General features: G+C 48.4%; 1 protein-coding gene across 2 annotated transcripts in view; it reads right to left on the reverse strand.

Moving 5' to 3' along the window:
- ABTB3 (ankyrin repeat and BTB domain containing 3) overlaps positions 1-13,697 on the reverse strand; it is a 351,655-nt gene extending 337,958 nt beyond the window's left edge. For both annotated transcript variants that reach the window (XM_032168796.2, XM_032168795.2), the window contains exon 1: positions 12,048-13,697. In XM_032168796.2, coding sequence (XP_032024687.1) covers positions 12,048-13,182 — 1,135 coding nt within the window. In that variant the 5' untranslated portion in view covers positions 13,183-13,697. The remainder of the gene's footprint in view (positions 1-12,047) is intronic.
- Positions 13,698-16,918: the final 3,221 nt, after the last annotated feature.

Raw genomic sequence — 16,918 nt, forward strand, 5'->3', positions numbered from 1 at the left:
AGGAGCTCCAATCACCTGTGCACAGATCACATCCTTACCCACCCCATCCCTGCAGGCTTCCCCACCGCCTGTGTCACCACCAGCACCAGGTGGAAGAGGCTGACAAGGAGCCTTCCACCTCTGAATGCCTGGTGTCCCCGGTCCCCACGGAAGCACAAGGGAGGGGCAGCTCCTCTCCTTGCAGGCACCGCCCTGGACCTCACCCCGCAGTCTAAGGAGGCTTTGTCCCCATCAAACACTCCTGGCCCCGTGAACCTCTCCCCCGGAGCAACTGTCATGGGTGCAGTTTGACATCTGTGTGACTATCTGTGAATAAACTAAACCCGCCTCAAGCCTGCAAGCTCCATGAGGGCAGGAAGCACCTGTGGCTTTGCTCACGAGGCTGAGCCCAGCCCCTAAACTTCAAAGTCAGCATAGAGAAGGCTGAAAGGGGCTGAGGGAGGAGGCAGAGAGAGAAAAAGGCTGTGCCACTTCCCCAGTACTTGAAATGCTCAGAAGCATCCAGAGAAAGAAAGGTAATTTAAGTCCGGCTTGCTTCTTGGGCACATCATGACTCCCTGGGTGGTACCCTGAGCTGGGATTAAGAAGGAACAATGACACATACCACCCAAAGAAAATCAGTTAATCCATGCAGCCTCAACCTCGGAGGTAGGCACTGTACTTTAAGATTTCACTTACCCCTCCTCAAAGCATCCTCTCTGATTTGCTTTTAGATATGAATGCACAGGGGAACTGTTAATTTGATTCTGCATTTAGCACACCTGATCTTCACAGTAATTGCTTTCATTGGTTCAGCCACGATCTAATGGGGACCTCCACATGTTCCAGACTAGCATTTATTTTACGGTGAGATGTATAGTAAAACTGGAGATATTACAGCTGGATCGTAAATTAATCTCCAAACTGCTGTCGACAATGCAGGCTCTCATCCCACTATGCTTCCCACGAGTGATCTGGTTTAGAGGAGACAATACATCACTGCAGATGGGAGATGGGCTCTAAAAATCCAGAAACCTGGGATACCGGTTCCAGCTCTGCTGTGTGATCTTGGACAAGACAGTATCCCAATCTGGGCCTCAGTTTCTACATCTGTAAAATGTGAGAGTTAAACCAGATGCTCCCTTGGAATGAGGCATGGTATGGTGAGAGGAAGGTCAAATTTGAAGTCCCTCAGACTTAAATTCTATGTTTTTAAATTGAGTTCTCTACTTATTGTCTTAGCAACTTTGGGCAACTGACTTAATGTGTCACAGCCTCAGATTCTTCCTGGGTAAGATGGGGATGATGACAATACCTAACCAGCCTTCCCACGTTCACCCTTCCAGTCTGGTCTCTGAACTACTGCCAACATAATCTTTTTAGAACACAAATCTCATCACTGCATCTCCCTCAAAAGCTTTCAAGGGCTCTCCAGTGCCCTCTGTAAAAGCCTGCTTCATCTGGCAGATGCTTAGTCTAACCTCTACCAGGCTCCCTCCCTACCCTCTCCCATTCCAGCTGCACTGGCCATTCTACCTTCCCCCCATGCTCTCCTCTGCCACAGGCCCTTTGCACATGCAGTTTGTATTCACCAAGTATTCTTCCTACCTTTTCCACCAACTTGGCCATGCTTCAGCCTCATTCAAGCCTCACTCAAGCCTCACTTCCCCATTTCCTTAGTGAAGCCTTACTCCCAACCACATCAAGAGCCGTGGTAAAGACTCTAATAGCCTGTATGTCTCTCCTTTGTTGCACGTGTCACCAGTTGTAAATTTACATCTGCATAATTCTTTGATGAATAAATTAAACCCAGCACAGGCCTGCAAGCTCCATGAGCACAGGAGCTTGCTCAACACTTAACACAGTGCCTATAGAAACAGTGATAATGAATATAATAAAACCCCACAATAGCCAACATGTATGAAGCAATTTCTACCTGTCAGGCACTTCCCAACAGCCTTCAGAATTAGTTTTCACTATTACTCTCATGTAACAAAGGGAAAGACTGAGTCACAGAGAGGTTAGGTAACTTGCTGGACATCACACAGCTAATAAGTGGTCAAAGTCCAGAAGTCTGTTTACTGACAAACTACAGAAAGCTTTTCAGTCACTCAGTAAATGAGGCAGCATCCAGGGAGCAGTTCTTTAAGCAAGGAGGCTGGCACTGCTTAAGCTCTTAATAATAATGATGATGATTATTAACAGATATTGAGTATTTATGATGTGTCCAATATTATTCTAAAGACTTTTATATGAATTAACTCATTTTATTCTCTCAACGACATTTTCTTTATGAGGAAGTGCTACCATTATCCTTATTAAGCAGAGGAGAAAATTGAGGCTGGGAAGGACGAATTGGCTTGCCCAAGATCACCTGGCTTGTAGGCAATAGAGCCAGAATTTGAACCCTGGCCCACCTAACTCCATTTGAACCCAGGTCCACCTAACTCCATTTGAACCCCGGTCCACCTAACTCCATTTGAACCCCGGTCCACCTAACTCCATTTGAACCCCGGTCCACCTAACTCCATTTGAACCCCGGTCCACCTAACTCCATTTGAACCCCGGTCCACCTAACTCCATTTGAACCCCGGCCCACCTAACTCCATTTGAACCCCGGTCCACCTAACACCATTTGAACCCCGGTCCACCTAACTCCATTTGAACCCTGGTCCACCTAACTCCATTTGAACCCCGGTCCACCTAACTCCATTTGAACCCCGGTCCACCTAACTCCATTTGAACCCCGGTCCACCTAACTCCATTTGAACCCCGGTCCACCTAACTCCATTTGAACCCCGGTCCACCTAACTCCATTTGAACCCTGGTCCACCTAACTCCATTTGAACCCCGGTCCACCTAACTCCAGAGTCTGGGAAAAACCCAGCTCTGTGATTCTCAGGGAGGACCAAGCTCAGTCTCCTCTGCAGTAGAAATAGAATCAATTCTCCCCTATGCCACAGTTTTCTGAATTCAGTTCTACTTGTGAGAGGGCCTGTGCTTCTTATGGCACTGAGCCCACCCAGCTAGGCAGGGTATGGAGGGAGCTGTCCCTGGAGACGATAAAGCCAGCTATTTCCCCAGGGCCTCAGCTGAGGAGGCTACGCTGTGATCTGATGGACAGCTGGGAAGTGACTCATGGGGCAGCCAGGGAGAGGGGAAGCCGGCGGGGACTAAAAAAAGACCTGCGACCACATATTATGCACAAGGACAATCGTCAACCATAACCACCACCACCAAGGCAAGCCCCGCCCTCTATCCCACACGCCCCTCAGGCTGCACTGAAGTCCTGCTGGGATCCTCCTGGAGGCCCCTATGATCCAGATTTCACCACTGGGCTGTGGCAGTTCGGAGCACAGGCTCTTGAGCCCAAATCCCAACTCAACCACTTTGTAGCCATGGCATCCTGAACTAGTTGCTAAACTTTTCTGAGCCTCAGTTTCTTCCTCAGCACAATGGGGATAAGAAACGGTCATTTCACAGAAAAGTGTGGAGATTAAATGAAGTCATGTGTGTGGAAATCCTGGAATAGTCCCTGGTTCAGCAACTGGTAGTTCCCCCTGTGGATAAAATGCAGGAGACGGCAAAGAAGAAAAGACATACACGTAATACAATTTTCCTGGAGCACCCACTCGTTCAGATTGACATTTTACCTTCACATCCATTCACTGTTAATCCACTCCACTGTCAGTATAGAATGAAACTATCGATAATAATAAAGATAACAGTTATTAAGTGCATATGAGATGCTAGGATCAACATTTCACATTCATTATGTCATTTTAATCCTCACAAGCATTCTATAAGGCAGTCTGCCAAATGCCTAATTCAGATCTGGCCGGCCACTTGCAAGCCATGTCACCTTAAGCAAACTCATTAAACCTTCTGTTCCCCAAATTCTTAATCTGTAAAATGGGGATAATAATAGCGCCTGCTTCGTAAGGTTGTTGAGATGGCTAGCTCTCTATTAAATACTTATGCCCCTCTGATAGTGTAGACTTGGGGCTGTGGGTGGCTGCCCTGCCAGAGACCATAATTTTCAGCCCCCTTACATCTAGTGGAGGCCATGTGACTGAGTGCTGGTCACTGGAATGTGGAAGGAATTGACACACCCACAACCCAGGACTGTATTATAATCCTCCACATTCTCTATCATCCTCAATCAGAGACGTCTCCAGGAGTTATGTGTCCAACATGGCAGAGCTTCCATCAACTTCCACAGACAGAGCACCTCTCTCCCCTGCCGTCAGGTGGACTCTACATGAATGAGAAAGCAGCTTTTATTATGTTCAGCCACTAAGATGTTGGGATTTATCTGACGCATCAGCTAGCATTACCCTAACTAATATAGAACTTAGTTCCAGAAGTGGGCTGCTTAAAACATGTGACATTGGCTTAGAAGTCACGTAGCAGGTTATAGGAGAGCTTGGAAAACTGGAGACCCATGTGATACAGAAGTAAAATGTCTCATTAAACTGTCATCTATGATAACTTGGCAGTCAGAGCTCATGCCTACTAAGCCTGTATGCTCTATAGAAAGAGACTGGAAAAAATAATGGTAATAGAGTTTGCTAACTGTTCCTGGCTGAATTAAGTAAGGTACTAGGGAAAGAGAAGAACTCAGGCATAAATTAACCAGTTTGAAAGTAATTTTAGAAAGGAATAATGGAGAGGTAAAAACAGACAACTATGTCTAAACCCCAAACAATAAGACAAAAGAGTGAGAAGACATTTAAGTGAAAGAAGTATCATATTAAGAATATAAGCATCCCACCTAAGTCTGATGGCCTCAAGGTAGCTGCCATTAAATTTAGAGAGAAAGAGAGGTATGGGGAAAAGGAAGTAATAATCCGGGCTTCAGAATTAAGTCTAGGAAATAACTTTGGGTGTGGCTACTGGCATATTAGACATCATAGATGAAAGTCTAAGTTGTTGAGGGAATTGCATTGCAAAATCTATAAACCTTGATTTTAATAGTCTTTTACTGTTACAGCATTAAAACAATCCTTGGACCCCCAGAGGTTCAAGGGAAAGAACTAGGTCACAAAAGATTTAGAGCCCCCAAGAAGGCCATACTGCCCACGACCAGCTTCAGGTGTGGCTATGAAAAATAACAAAGAAAATCCTCCCACCAGCACAGCTGAGAGTGTGGAGAACAATGAACCAGTAAATTCCCATCAGGAGAAGAATCAGGACCTAATCCAGGAACTTCACCCACTGCTAGGATACTACTCCACAGTGCTTGCTTGTCAAGATTTCATCACTACTGAGGACAAGTGACAGATGTGTACGTACCTTCCATGATTATCTTTTCCAAATGGGAGTTTCATGATGGTTATCCCACCCTGCTCAGATGTGGGATATGAATGCAGAGTGGCAGATAATATGTTTGTTTTCCCTCATGGGTCCCTGGACCATGGTGAGGTGCCACACTCAGCTTCATGGATAGGACTATCCATGACTCTGAACTTGAAGTTGGAAGCAGGGGTCAGAAAAAATGTGGGTTCCTCCCTTAGGGAAAAGAGGATGTATTTTGTGCATAGGAAGAAGCAGGCACACACGAATTGGTGGTCAGAGAGTCAATGATACATCTGGTCAATGATATGTGAACACAAGCAATGTTAAGTCCCTCCAGGCTTAGCCTATATCACCTTTCTTAAGCTCCTCCACACTCACTATCTCCCTCTACCTACTGGCTGGATGAATGCCCAAGGAAGGCACTGAAGACCACACGTAGAAGATAAAAAAGGCAAACTCTCCATTAATCAAGCTTGGTACCTAAATGACCCTCCTGCCTCCTCCAACCCCACTCCTCTCCCAATCAGAGTTTAAGTGTATAAGAAATGAATTTCTATTGTGTTAAGCTACTGAGATTTCTGAACTGTCTTTAATAATAGCTGATGAGGCTAGGCACTGTGGCTCATGCCTGTAATCCCAGCACTTTGGGAGGCGGAGATGGGTGGGTCACCTGAGGTCAGAAGTTCGAAACCAGCCTGGCCAGCATGGTGAAACCCTGTCTCTACTAAAAATACAAAATTAGCTGGGCGTGGTGGCGCATGCCTGTAATCCCAGTTACTCAGGAGGCTGAGGCAGGAGAATCTCTTGAACCTGGGAGGCGGAGGTTGCAGTGAGCTAAGATTGCGCCATTGCACTCCAGCGTGGGCAACAAGAGCAAAACTCCATCTCAATAATAATAATAATAGCTGATGTAACTATAATGACTGTAATACATAAAGCTCTTAAAATAGTGCCTGGCATATAATAAGCTATACAAGTAGAGCTGTTTATTATAATACCCATTTTACAGATAGGGAAACTGCAGCTTACAGGTGTGCCTGACTCCAGAGTCAATTACTATTTTGTATTTACCTCTCAGTAGATAATAAGTTTGGTAATAATGAGTTTGGTGCCTGGCTCAAGGTCACAAATACTAACAGACTCAGAATTAGAGGCCTTCCTTCTATTCAAAGTTCATCAACTCTGCCCTTGACACCAGGTCTTCAGGTTAGTCCTTCATTGTTTTATTTTGTTATTTTTATTTTATGTTTCAGGAAACACCCAACTTGCAAATGCCCCAGCACTGAACTAACAGGTCTGCACAGAAAACCAGATCACCCTCTACTGACCCAAATTCCAAGTTTTAATTTACATCAAGCCAGTTAATTAAAAAGGTGCTCTGTGAGCACAGACACTGCTACAGCTGGCTCTTGAGATAGCGTTTGCTGTTCCTCTTAAGAAGGTGGGTTCCTTCTGTGACATTTTTCGTCCAACACAGCAACATTACTCCACAGAACAGCATGACCAGTTTAGGGACAGGAGAACAGCTGAGCAAGCATTTTGTGCAGAGACAATAGAAAAGCAAGAGACCTGAAAACCAACCTACCCTCCAAGACCGTGCTGACAGGTGAGGGCTTGTGTTAATTAATGTTTATCAAGTGATTGGGGATCCCTGAAATGAAAGAGACTATTCAAAATCCCCCAAGTATTATTATTATCTCCAGCCTGAATAATCTGTTTTTTGAGGAAGCCATTATTATCGAGTGCCTACTATGTGGCAGGTGCTTTTATAAACTGTATCTGATTTAATCTTTGTAATCGCCCTTTGTGATCGGTTTGAGTTTTCTTCCTTTTTAAAATACATCTTCTTTTGTTTTGTAATCCTCACTGTACAGATGAGAAAACCAAGTTCAGCAAAATTAAGTCACTTGCTAGAGAATGGTAGAGTGAAAATTTGGGGTTAGATCTAAGTGTAAGGTCTTTCTCCCTTTCCTTTTCATCATCCATACTGCCTCTTCCAGTCTGCCCTTCAAATTGTACATTTAAAACAAAATTTAATTCAAGAATGCCTATGGCTTTTTTTCGTGTGTCTTTTTTTTAACTGAAGCATATTTCGCAATACAGCAAAATGCACAAATACTAGGTTTACCGTTAGATACCAGCCTGGCCAGCGTGGTGAAACCCCATTTGACAAATGCATATACCTCTGAACCCACATCCCAACTAACATAAGGGACTACTTCCAGAAAGTTTCCTGGTACCCCTTTACTAAAGATAGATATCATTTAAGTTTAAAATACAGCAAATAAAATAAGCTACCTTAATTTTATTTTATTTTATTTATATTTATTTATTTATTGTAGAGATGAGATCTCACTATGTTGCTTCAGCTGGTCTCAAACTGCTGGCCTCAAGCAATCTTCCTGCCTCAGCCTCCCCAGAATAAGCTATTTTCGTTTGACGAAAACAATCTTTTTGTGACCCTGGCCACAAGGCTGTGCCCATGGCATCAATCCTTGAGGTGGGTGTACTGAGTTACTTGGTGCTATATTAAAAAGGAGGATCCAGTTAAAATTCTCTGCCTTGTTGGCTCCATCCACCCTAAGCATGTGGGAATGAATTAAACTGGATGTGACAGAGATGACATACCATTATGCCTGGATTATCACAACTATCATCATCATTTTAGCACCTACCATGTGTCAGCGCCAGATTATAATAGCCTTAGACACATAATCTCATTTAATCCTTGTAATTATTACCTCTGTTTTACAGCTGAGGAAACTGGAGGACAGAGAGGTTGGGTCACATACCTAAGAACACACAGCTAGAAAATGGCAGGCCTGAAATTCAAATCCTAGAGGTCCAACACCAGAGGCCATTCTCTTAACAACTGCCTTTACAGGTGATAGGCAAATTTTAAATGCCTAAAATTGGATGAGCTGGTTATATTCATTTAACAAGCAGTAGAGAGTATCTATTATACAAAGTGCCAGGCACTGTGCTGAGTGATGTGGAAGGAGACACAGAGATGAATAAGAACGGAGAAGGGGTTGCATCAAGGAAGCCCTCACAAGGAAGCCAGGAAGACCAACTCATTCTTGAAGCCAAGTCTTCAAGAATGAGTAGGAACTGGCCAGCTCTAAAGGAGTTTAAGGTACAATGACTAGCACATACAAAGGCACAGTGAAGTAGTTCTGCCCACTCCTTATTTAGCTCAATCAAGTCAAATTTTTAAAACTCCACAGAAACATCGATAGGGTCCCTTAGCTCTTTCCCCGGCTCTTCAAAACAGCTGAAAATCAACACAAAACTCCGGTTCTGAAAAGGCTTTACGTAACCACAAAGTTCATGCCCACAGCAAGCCCATGGATGTGATTTTTGAGAGCCCCTAAGCCTTCTTTCGCTTTAGAGCCAATTATCTTTTTTTTTCCAAATCCAGTCCCATGTGACTAGTTTCACAATTCCTTAGCCTGAGCAGTTGAGCAGCAGCAAATTAGAAAGGTGGACAGGTACAGAAATGGCAGTAAGAAGGGGCAACCAAGGAAGAAGAACTTGGAGCCAGTGCCTGCCTGTAGTCCCGGCTACTCGGCTGAGGTGGGAGGATTGCTTGAGCTCAGGAGTTTAAGGCCAGCCTGGGCAACATAGCGAGACCCCGTCTTTAGAACAACAATAACAACGAAGTAGAAAAACTTGCAAAGATGATTCAAGAAACTCAAAAAGCAGTAGCTTCTTTCAGGACATCATTGTATAATACAGTACAATAGCTTGCTCAACTCAAACAAGTATCTAATAAGCTCCAACTGTGTACTAGGGCCTCTCTTAGGCTTAGCAGGGGATAGAAAAACATGTAAAATCCAGTTCTGCCCAGTTCCATTTGAGAGGAACAAAAAGTATATAATTCAGGAATTATACGACAGGAAGCATCTCTGTTCACCTGTGTGGGTAATAAAGGGCAGGTGGGATGCCTGAAGGCAGGGAACTCATCTGTCACTAAACAGTCATACAGACAGGAGTTAAGAGGACGGACTCTGGAGCGAGGCTATCTGCATTGAAATAAGCAAGACACTTAAGTTCCCTATGCCTCAGTTTCTTCCTGTATATAATGGGGATAATAGTGTAGTACCTTTTCAAGAGGTACTGGGGATCAAATGGGTCAATATACAGAGCCCTGCTGGATACATGTTAGCTGTTATTACCTCTTACCCAGCACTTGCTCAGACCCTAGCATTCAGCAACTGTAATAAGTGCTGATGAACAAATGAATTCACAAATGAATAAATAAATGATGCTACCAAGTTAAAGGAGGGAAAATCTATTATGTAAGGTATGTTGTCCTTAATAAGGCTTGCAGATCAGAAAGACTCCGTACAAAATAGTTTAAGAAATAGGTTTGATGTTTAATGTTTAATTCCGATACCTAAGGAATTAATCACTCATTCTTTAACTCTTCTGCATAAATGACCTGCCATTTTAAACAAGCCCAAAGAAAAGGCATGAAGAGATCACAATAAAATTATAGTATATCTCATACCCAGAGGAGGCTGAAGGGGCCCCGAAACCCAAGAGTTAAGCGCTGTGGTGTGGGAGAGGTTGTGATGGCAGCAAACCCCAACCGTCACACACTCACCCTGCCCAAAACCAACTCTGTGGTCTTCTCCTTCCTTAAATTATACTTCCTCCAAAAAGGGTAAACACAAAAACTGTTTTTAAAAGTTGTTAAGGTTCATAAAAGTAAAACCGATTTGACAAAATATAGAAGCAACTAACACAGAGCTACAAGAGGACCTGGGGGTGTATTACGTATCTAGCCCCCTATTTTACAGATGAGGCAACCGAGGCCCAAAGATGTAAAGTGACTTGCCCAAACTCACAACTTCAGGATAATGGCAAAGACAGAAGTAGGGCAGGGTGCCCAGATTTCCACACTAGAGCCTTCCAAAGGAAATACTGAGGAAGAAAAAAGAAGAGGTTCCAGGCCCAGAAGGTGGGTAAGGAGTTGGGAGTCCGGGGCAGCAAAGAGTAAAAGATGATTGTCATGGGAGCCACCAGGAAGGAAATTAAGCCCCTCTGTGCTTTTTGGTGGAGGTAAGGTTTCAAACAAAGAGCAATCCAGTCCAAAGCTCCCAGGTTTTGCAGGTGAATCCCGGCATTCTGAAGAAGCACATACAAAGCCCAATGCCTTCTCCCCAGATGTTTCCATCCTAGTCGAGATTTCAGGGTGTGTGTGTGTGTGAGTGTGTGTGTGTGTGTGTGTGTGTGGCCTCGAAGATATCCTCTCTTTGAGGGTTGTGCCCTGGCTGGCAGCAGACGGGGAAGGGCTCTGGCAAAGAGATCCCGAAGAGTCTCCATGATCAGCGCGGATTCCCCTCCCGAACACACACAAACACACACCCGCTTTGCTCCTTCCTCCCCCTCCCCCACTGATGATCAAATCCAGGTGAAGGGACCGAGGGCTGCAGGGTCGGTTTCCAAAGGCTTCCGCTGGAGCCGGGCGCCTCGCGCGCCCGCTCGTTCCTGCGCACACTCACAAGCACACTTACACACGCACAGACGCGCGCGCACACAGACTCTCACACGCACATGCACACCCTTGGCACCGCCCACCGCAGTGCTCCTCCAGCCCCCGGGAAACAGGCAGGCAGCAACATGAATGAAATCTGCCCAGAAAGACTGCATTTCAGCTCCAACCACGCAACCTCTGGCCAAACCGCCGAATATGTAACAAAGTTCTATTTCGCCTTTAGAGTCTCCAGTTACGCTTCTACCATTTCCTGTGGAAAATTGAAGCTTTGAAGTGTCTAGCTCCGGCTTTCGCAGACGTGCAGCACCGCCAGCGAGAGCTCTCGAAAACAAGCGCCCCGGCCCCACCCCCTTCAAGGACACAACTGCGGGTTCAAACCTACCCAGGTCAGGCCTTCAAAACAGTGGGGCGTGAAGAGACGATGATAGAACCTGCTGGAAACGACGCCCTAAACTGACAACCCCCTCCAGAACTGCCCCCCGCCAGCTCCATCCTGCCCAGATCCCCAGAGGCGCTCCTTCAGCCAAGTGGTGAGAGCTGCAGCTCCCCACCAGAGGGAATGGAGAGGCCAAGAGCTGGGAGGCTGGAAGCGGGGGCTTTGTCCATCCCGCAGCCCCCACCAGCTGTGTGCTCTGGCCCTCAAAAACTGCTCTGGAAAAACTTGGCACCGACAAGTCTTCCCGCACCCCAGTCTCACCACACACACCTCTACGACTGTCTAGACCGAGCAAGCTCTCAACCACTCAGCCGGTACGGCCGCCAAGCCCCTCCTTCCCCCGTGCACTGAGTGCCCCCCGAGGGCTTGGGGGAAGTGGGAGCACTGGGTTGCGGAGAGCGGAACGAGCCTCCTCCCAAGTCCTAGGGAGCCAAATTCATGCGCCCAGGGAAGTGGCATCTTCAAGGTCAAAACAAACAGTGCTGGGGTGGAGTATATGTACTAAGCGCAAATGATCTCAACCCTGCTCCAAAAAATGGTGCTGGGTTTTGCTCACTGCCTGCTGGAGGCAGCTGTCGCCCCGCCCCGCACCGGGGGCGGAACCTCGCGCTCCCGGACTTGGGACAGCACCAGTGCCATAAAATACGCGCACCCGAGTGCAAGAGGAAACAGGCAACCTCTTGTTCTGATTACCTCCAGTCCGGCCGCCTCCTCAGCGGCTTGGGACAGCAGCGCGTGGCTGGGAAGACGCGGGAGGGGGACCCGAGGCAAACTTGCGCCAACAGTTGGCCAGGTTGGGTGAGAGGGAGTGGCACCCGCGCAGACACTTACCGCTGGCGTTCTTCCCGCAGATCAGGTGCTGGTAGGGCTGCAGGAGACCCCAGATCTCCGAGTCGTTGTTGACCGTGTGCTCCAGGGTCTCCACGGTGAACTTGGGCGCCTCGTGGAGCGCATGGTGGTGGTGATGGTGGTGGTTGGCGGCGGCAGCCGGCGGGACTGCGGCGGCCGCGGCGGCCGGCGGAGCGCAACAGCTGCTGCCCCCGCTGGCGCTGCTGGCTGCGCTGCAGGCGCCGCCGCTCGCCGCTCCTCCCCCGGGCGCCTCCCGCTCTTTATCCGCTCCGGGGGCCGCACCGGGGCCCGAGCTCGGGCCTGGGCCGGAGCCCGAGCCTGACACAGGGCCACTGCAGCTCCGGGGCACCCCGGAGGCCACGACCCGAGAGTAGATGTCCCGGAAGAGGCTCTCCATGCAGGCTGTCAGGTAGATGGCGGCGTGCTCGTGGATGCGCAGCGCCACGCGGCTGTCCACCATCCAGCGATACACGCGGCCCACGGAGAAGGTGAGGCCGCAGCGTGCCGACTTGCCGCGGCCCAGGCGGTCGCCGCCGGCGCTGCTCATGTTGTAAAGGGACAGTGCGGCCAGCGCAGCCGCCGTGCAGTGCGCGGCCAGGCCCCAGGACAGCACGATCTCCATGGCGCTCTGGATCTCGTACTTGGTGCACTTGGCGAAGCGCAGGCTCAGGCGCTGCGCCTCTTTGGCGATGCGCACCAGCGCCCGGCTCACCAGCGTCGACAGCTTGGCCAGCGCGTCCTTGGGCAGGCCGCCGGGGACCGCCGGGCCTGCCCGGGGATCCCGCGAGCGCAGTAGCAGCGCCTCCAGCTCCTGGAGAGTCCAGGGGACCTCGTCTAGATCCGGCAGCAGCCGCGAGCAGTGCTGGCCGGCGCAGTCCAGCCCCTCGGAGTCTTCCACCAGGGCAGTGTTGACGGTGTCAAAGCTGTTGTGCCGGCTGTGCATGGAGTCAGCTAGAGGCGGCCAGCAGCTCCCGCCATACGGGGACGCCGGGTGCGAGTCGGAACAGCACAAAGACAAGTTGGAGGAGCGCACCGAGTCCGCCGCGCCACCATAACCCGAGTCCAGCGTCAGATCCTCCAGCGTTCTCACCACGGGCTTCTTACCTCTCCTGGCCATCGCTGCGCCACTTCATGCTGCAGCCGCCTGGGAGCCAAGGGGAAGGAGAGGCGAGGAGCAGCGAGTGCCGCGGGGCGCGAGGAGAGCCGAGTCCGCGCCTCCTCGGCTCACTTTTCCACCAGCCGCTGCTACCAACTGTTACTACTTTCGGCTGCCTCGCGGAACCGCCGCCGCTGGAATATACAGAGCAGACCCTGGAGTCATCTTCCAGAGTCCGGGCCGGAGCTGGGCGCAGTGGGGAGCGAGCCAGGCCGGGAAGGAAGCTCCCGCCGGGGCTTGACCCTTTCCTCCAAAATAAAAAGTGTCTAGACCGCTCCTCGCTGAGCCCCGCTGGGCGCAGAAGCCACCGGGCGCCGGCCACGGTGTTCGTGGGACTGAGACCACCCCAGATGCCGCCGTCGCCGCAGCTCCGCGGACAGCTGGCTCCCGGCTCCCGGCTCCCGGCTCCCAGCTCCCGGCCCTGGTTCGCTCGGCGCCAGCCTGCCCTGCACCGGAGCGCAGCAGCGGCCGTGGCGGCTGCAAACCTAGCCGAACCCCAGCAAACCCCGGGCAGCCAGTGGGACGGACGTATGCAAAGCAGGGGCGGCGGAGAGCCAGTGGAATCGGAGAATGCTAATTACCTCGCTTTTTTTTTAAATCCCTCCTCCCCATGCAGCCCCGCCCCTCACACACGCCCCCGGCGGAGACCGAGGCTGCAGGAAGTGGGGAGCAGTGGCCAGGGACTTGGGGAACCCTTGCAAGCGTAGAGACGTGGATGCTGCCCCCTGCTGCTGTCCCTGCCCTCATTCTCCTGGAGGGTGGTGGGTTGGGCCGGTGACCTCCCCACCTAGGTGTGCTCTCCACCGCGGTTCACATGGTGTCTCCCTGACGGTCGCTCTCTCCCCTGCGTTTCGCATTTCACTTCTTTCCCCCCTGTAACACCTGAAACATGGTTTTCCTCCCTCTCTATTCCCACTTCGGGTACGCAAACCAATTAGTGCGGCCCTCTTTCAGCCCGGGTTTGCTCCAGCATGGAGGGAAATAAGCCCGCCGAGCGGAGGCCCGGGGCGGTGGACACCACTGGGAGGCCGGATCTCTGGCCATTCGCCACCTGCCACTAGGGCTCATTAACTCGATTCCTTTCAGCAGTCAGGAGAACCCTGTCCCTGCTTCAAAGTCCTGGGCGTGTGCTGCAGGGAGGGCTCACGCACCACTTTGCCACCCTGGTGGGCATCTTTCCAAATAGCTCGGCCTTTTTAAAAGGAGTAAATTTGCTCAAAGGAGAACCTTCTTTCCTGACTAAAGAAAGATATAATATATATATGCATGGCTTAGCTGCATTCCTGTGTCAAATAGCATCGTGTCGTCTACTTGTCTGTCCCCACCCACCCAGGCAGAAACCATATCTTACACACATGGGGATTCCTAGCTCCGCACACTGTGTCTCTCAGCTTAGAATCCCCTCCTATAGGAAGCTGGCCCAGATCTTTCAAGACTGCCTTCGGTGCTTCCGCTGCCTCCGTCCCCTTCTGTGGTTGCTGATTTCTGGGCCCTTGCAACACTAGGTTACAAAAGTCTGGTTACTTGTCTGGATTCTATGCTGGGCTAGGGGTTCCCATGCATAGTCCTGGCACAGTATAGGTGCTCAGTAAATATTTGTTGTAAATGGATGAAGGACATAAGGATATGCTTTTAAATTGTTGCTTTGAATGTTCAACAATGGCCAACAGGTATATGCAAATATGCTCAACATCACTAATCATTCGGGAGATGCAAATCAAAACCATAATGAGATATCACTTCACACCTGTAAGGATGGCTATTATCAAAAAGTCAAAGGTAACAAGTGTTGGCAAGGATGTGGAAAAAAGGGAAACTTTGTACACTGATGGTGGGGCGTAAATGAGTACAGCCATTACGGAAAACAGCATGGAGGTTCTCAAAAATAAAAACAGAACTACCGTGTGATCTAGCAATCCCACTTCTGAGTATACACCCAAAGAAAATAAAATCTCGGCCGAGTGCGGTGGCTCACGCCTGTAATGCCAGCACTTTGGGAGGTTGAGGCGGGCAGATCACTTGAGGTCAGGAGTTGGAGACCAGCCAGACCAACTTGGTGAAACCCCATCTCTACTAAAAATACAAAAATTAGCCGGGCATGGTGGTGCACACCTGTAGTCCCAGCTACTCGGGAGGCTGAGGCACAAGAATTGCTTGAACCTGGGAGGCCAAGGTTGCAGTGAGCCAAGATTGCGCCACTGCACCTCAGCCTGGGTGACAGAGACTCCATCTCAAAAGAAAAAAAAAAAAAAAGGAAAAGAACATCTCTCTCTTGAAGGGAGAGATGCACTTCCATGTTCATTGCAGTTTATTCACAATAGCAAGATGTGGAAACATACCTAAGTGTCCATCCACAGATAAATGGGTAAAGACAATGTGGTGTGTATATATCTGCAATTGAGTATTATTCGGCTCTAAAAAAGAAGGAAATCCTGTCATTTGCAGTAACATCATGAACTTGGAGAATATTATCCTAAGTGAAATAGGCTAGACACAGAAAGACAAGTACCGCATGATCTCATTTATACGTGGACTCTTAAAAAAAAAAAAAGTTGAACTCATAGTAACAGAAAGTAGAATGGTGGCTACCGGGGGCTGGAGAGTGGGCAAAAAGGGAACAATATTGGTCAAAGGCCACAAATTTTCAGTTGTAAGATCAATATGTTCTGGAGAGCTAATGTATAGCATGATGACTCTAGTTAATAATAACGTGTTATATACTTGAAATTTGTTAAAAGAGTAGATCTCACATGTTCTCATCACACACAGAAGGTAACTATGTGAGGCGATGGATCTGTTATTTAGCTTCATTGTGGTCATTGTTCTCAATGTACACGTATGTCAAAACATCACATTATCTACCCTAAATATAGATAATTTTTATTTTTCAATCATACCTCAGTAAAGCTGGGTCAGGGTGGGAGTCAATAGACTTTCTCAGATAACCTCATGAATTGTCTCATGTTTCTCATACTGGTGAGCCTCAATCCGCCATTGCCCTATAGCTGCCATCCTAATATACATGCTGATCACCTCCCACTTTGACTATTATACTATCCTACCAACTGGTCCCCTGTTCTCCTGCCCCTACCTTCTCCAAACCATCCAGCCCAAGAATCTTCTGAAAGCCTTGTTTTCATTTTATCATTGTTTTGTAATTATCAAAAAAGAAATTCAAAGGCTTTCCATTACCTTCCAGATAAAGTTTCTACTGATTAGCTAAATTTCAGGGATCTGTTTCCAGATCTCACAGTGTTTCCAGATTTTTTCCATAATATCATAAACCTTTTATAAGGGATGGACGGCAAGGATGTGGAGAAAAGGGAACCCTTGTACATTGATGGATGGCAGGAATATAAATTGGTACAGCCATTGCAGAGAGCAGTATGGAAGTTCCCCCCACCCAAAGAAAAAGAATAAAAATGGAACTACCATATGATCCAGTAATGCCGCTTCTGAGTATATACCTAAATGAAATAAAATCTCTATCTTGAAGAGATATTTGTACTTCCTCCCTAGGGTCTCATCACCCCAGCCTTCTGAACACACACTCACACTCATGTAGACACACAGATATACACAGATACATTCACACACCTACACACAGAAACATGCATGCACTCATAGGCAGGCATACTCCCATATGCATGCACCCTGTGCTGCAGCCATCCTGAAATCGCTTGCTGATTTTCCAAGG

The sequence above is a fragment of the Hylobates moloch genome, unplaced genomic scaffold (assembly GCF_009828535.3).
Source record: "Hylobates moloch isolate HMO894 unplaced genomic scaffold, HMol_V3 SCAFFOLD_12, whole genome shotgun sequence".
Lineage (NCBI taxonomy): Eukaryota > Metazoa > Chordata > Mammalia > Primates > Hylobatidae > Hylobates > Hylobates moloch.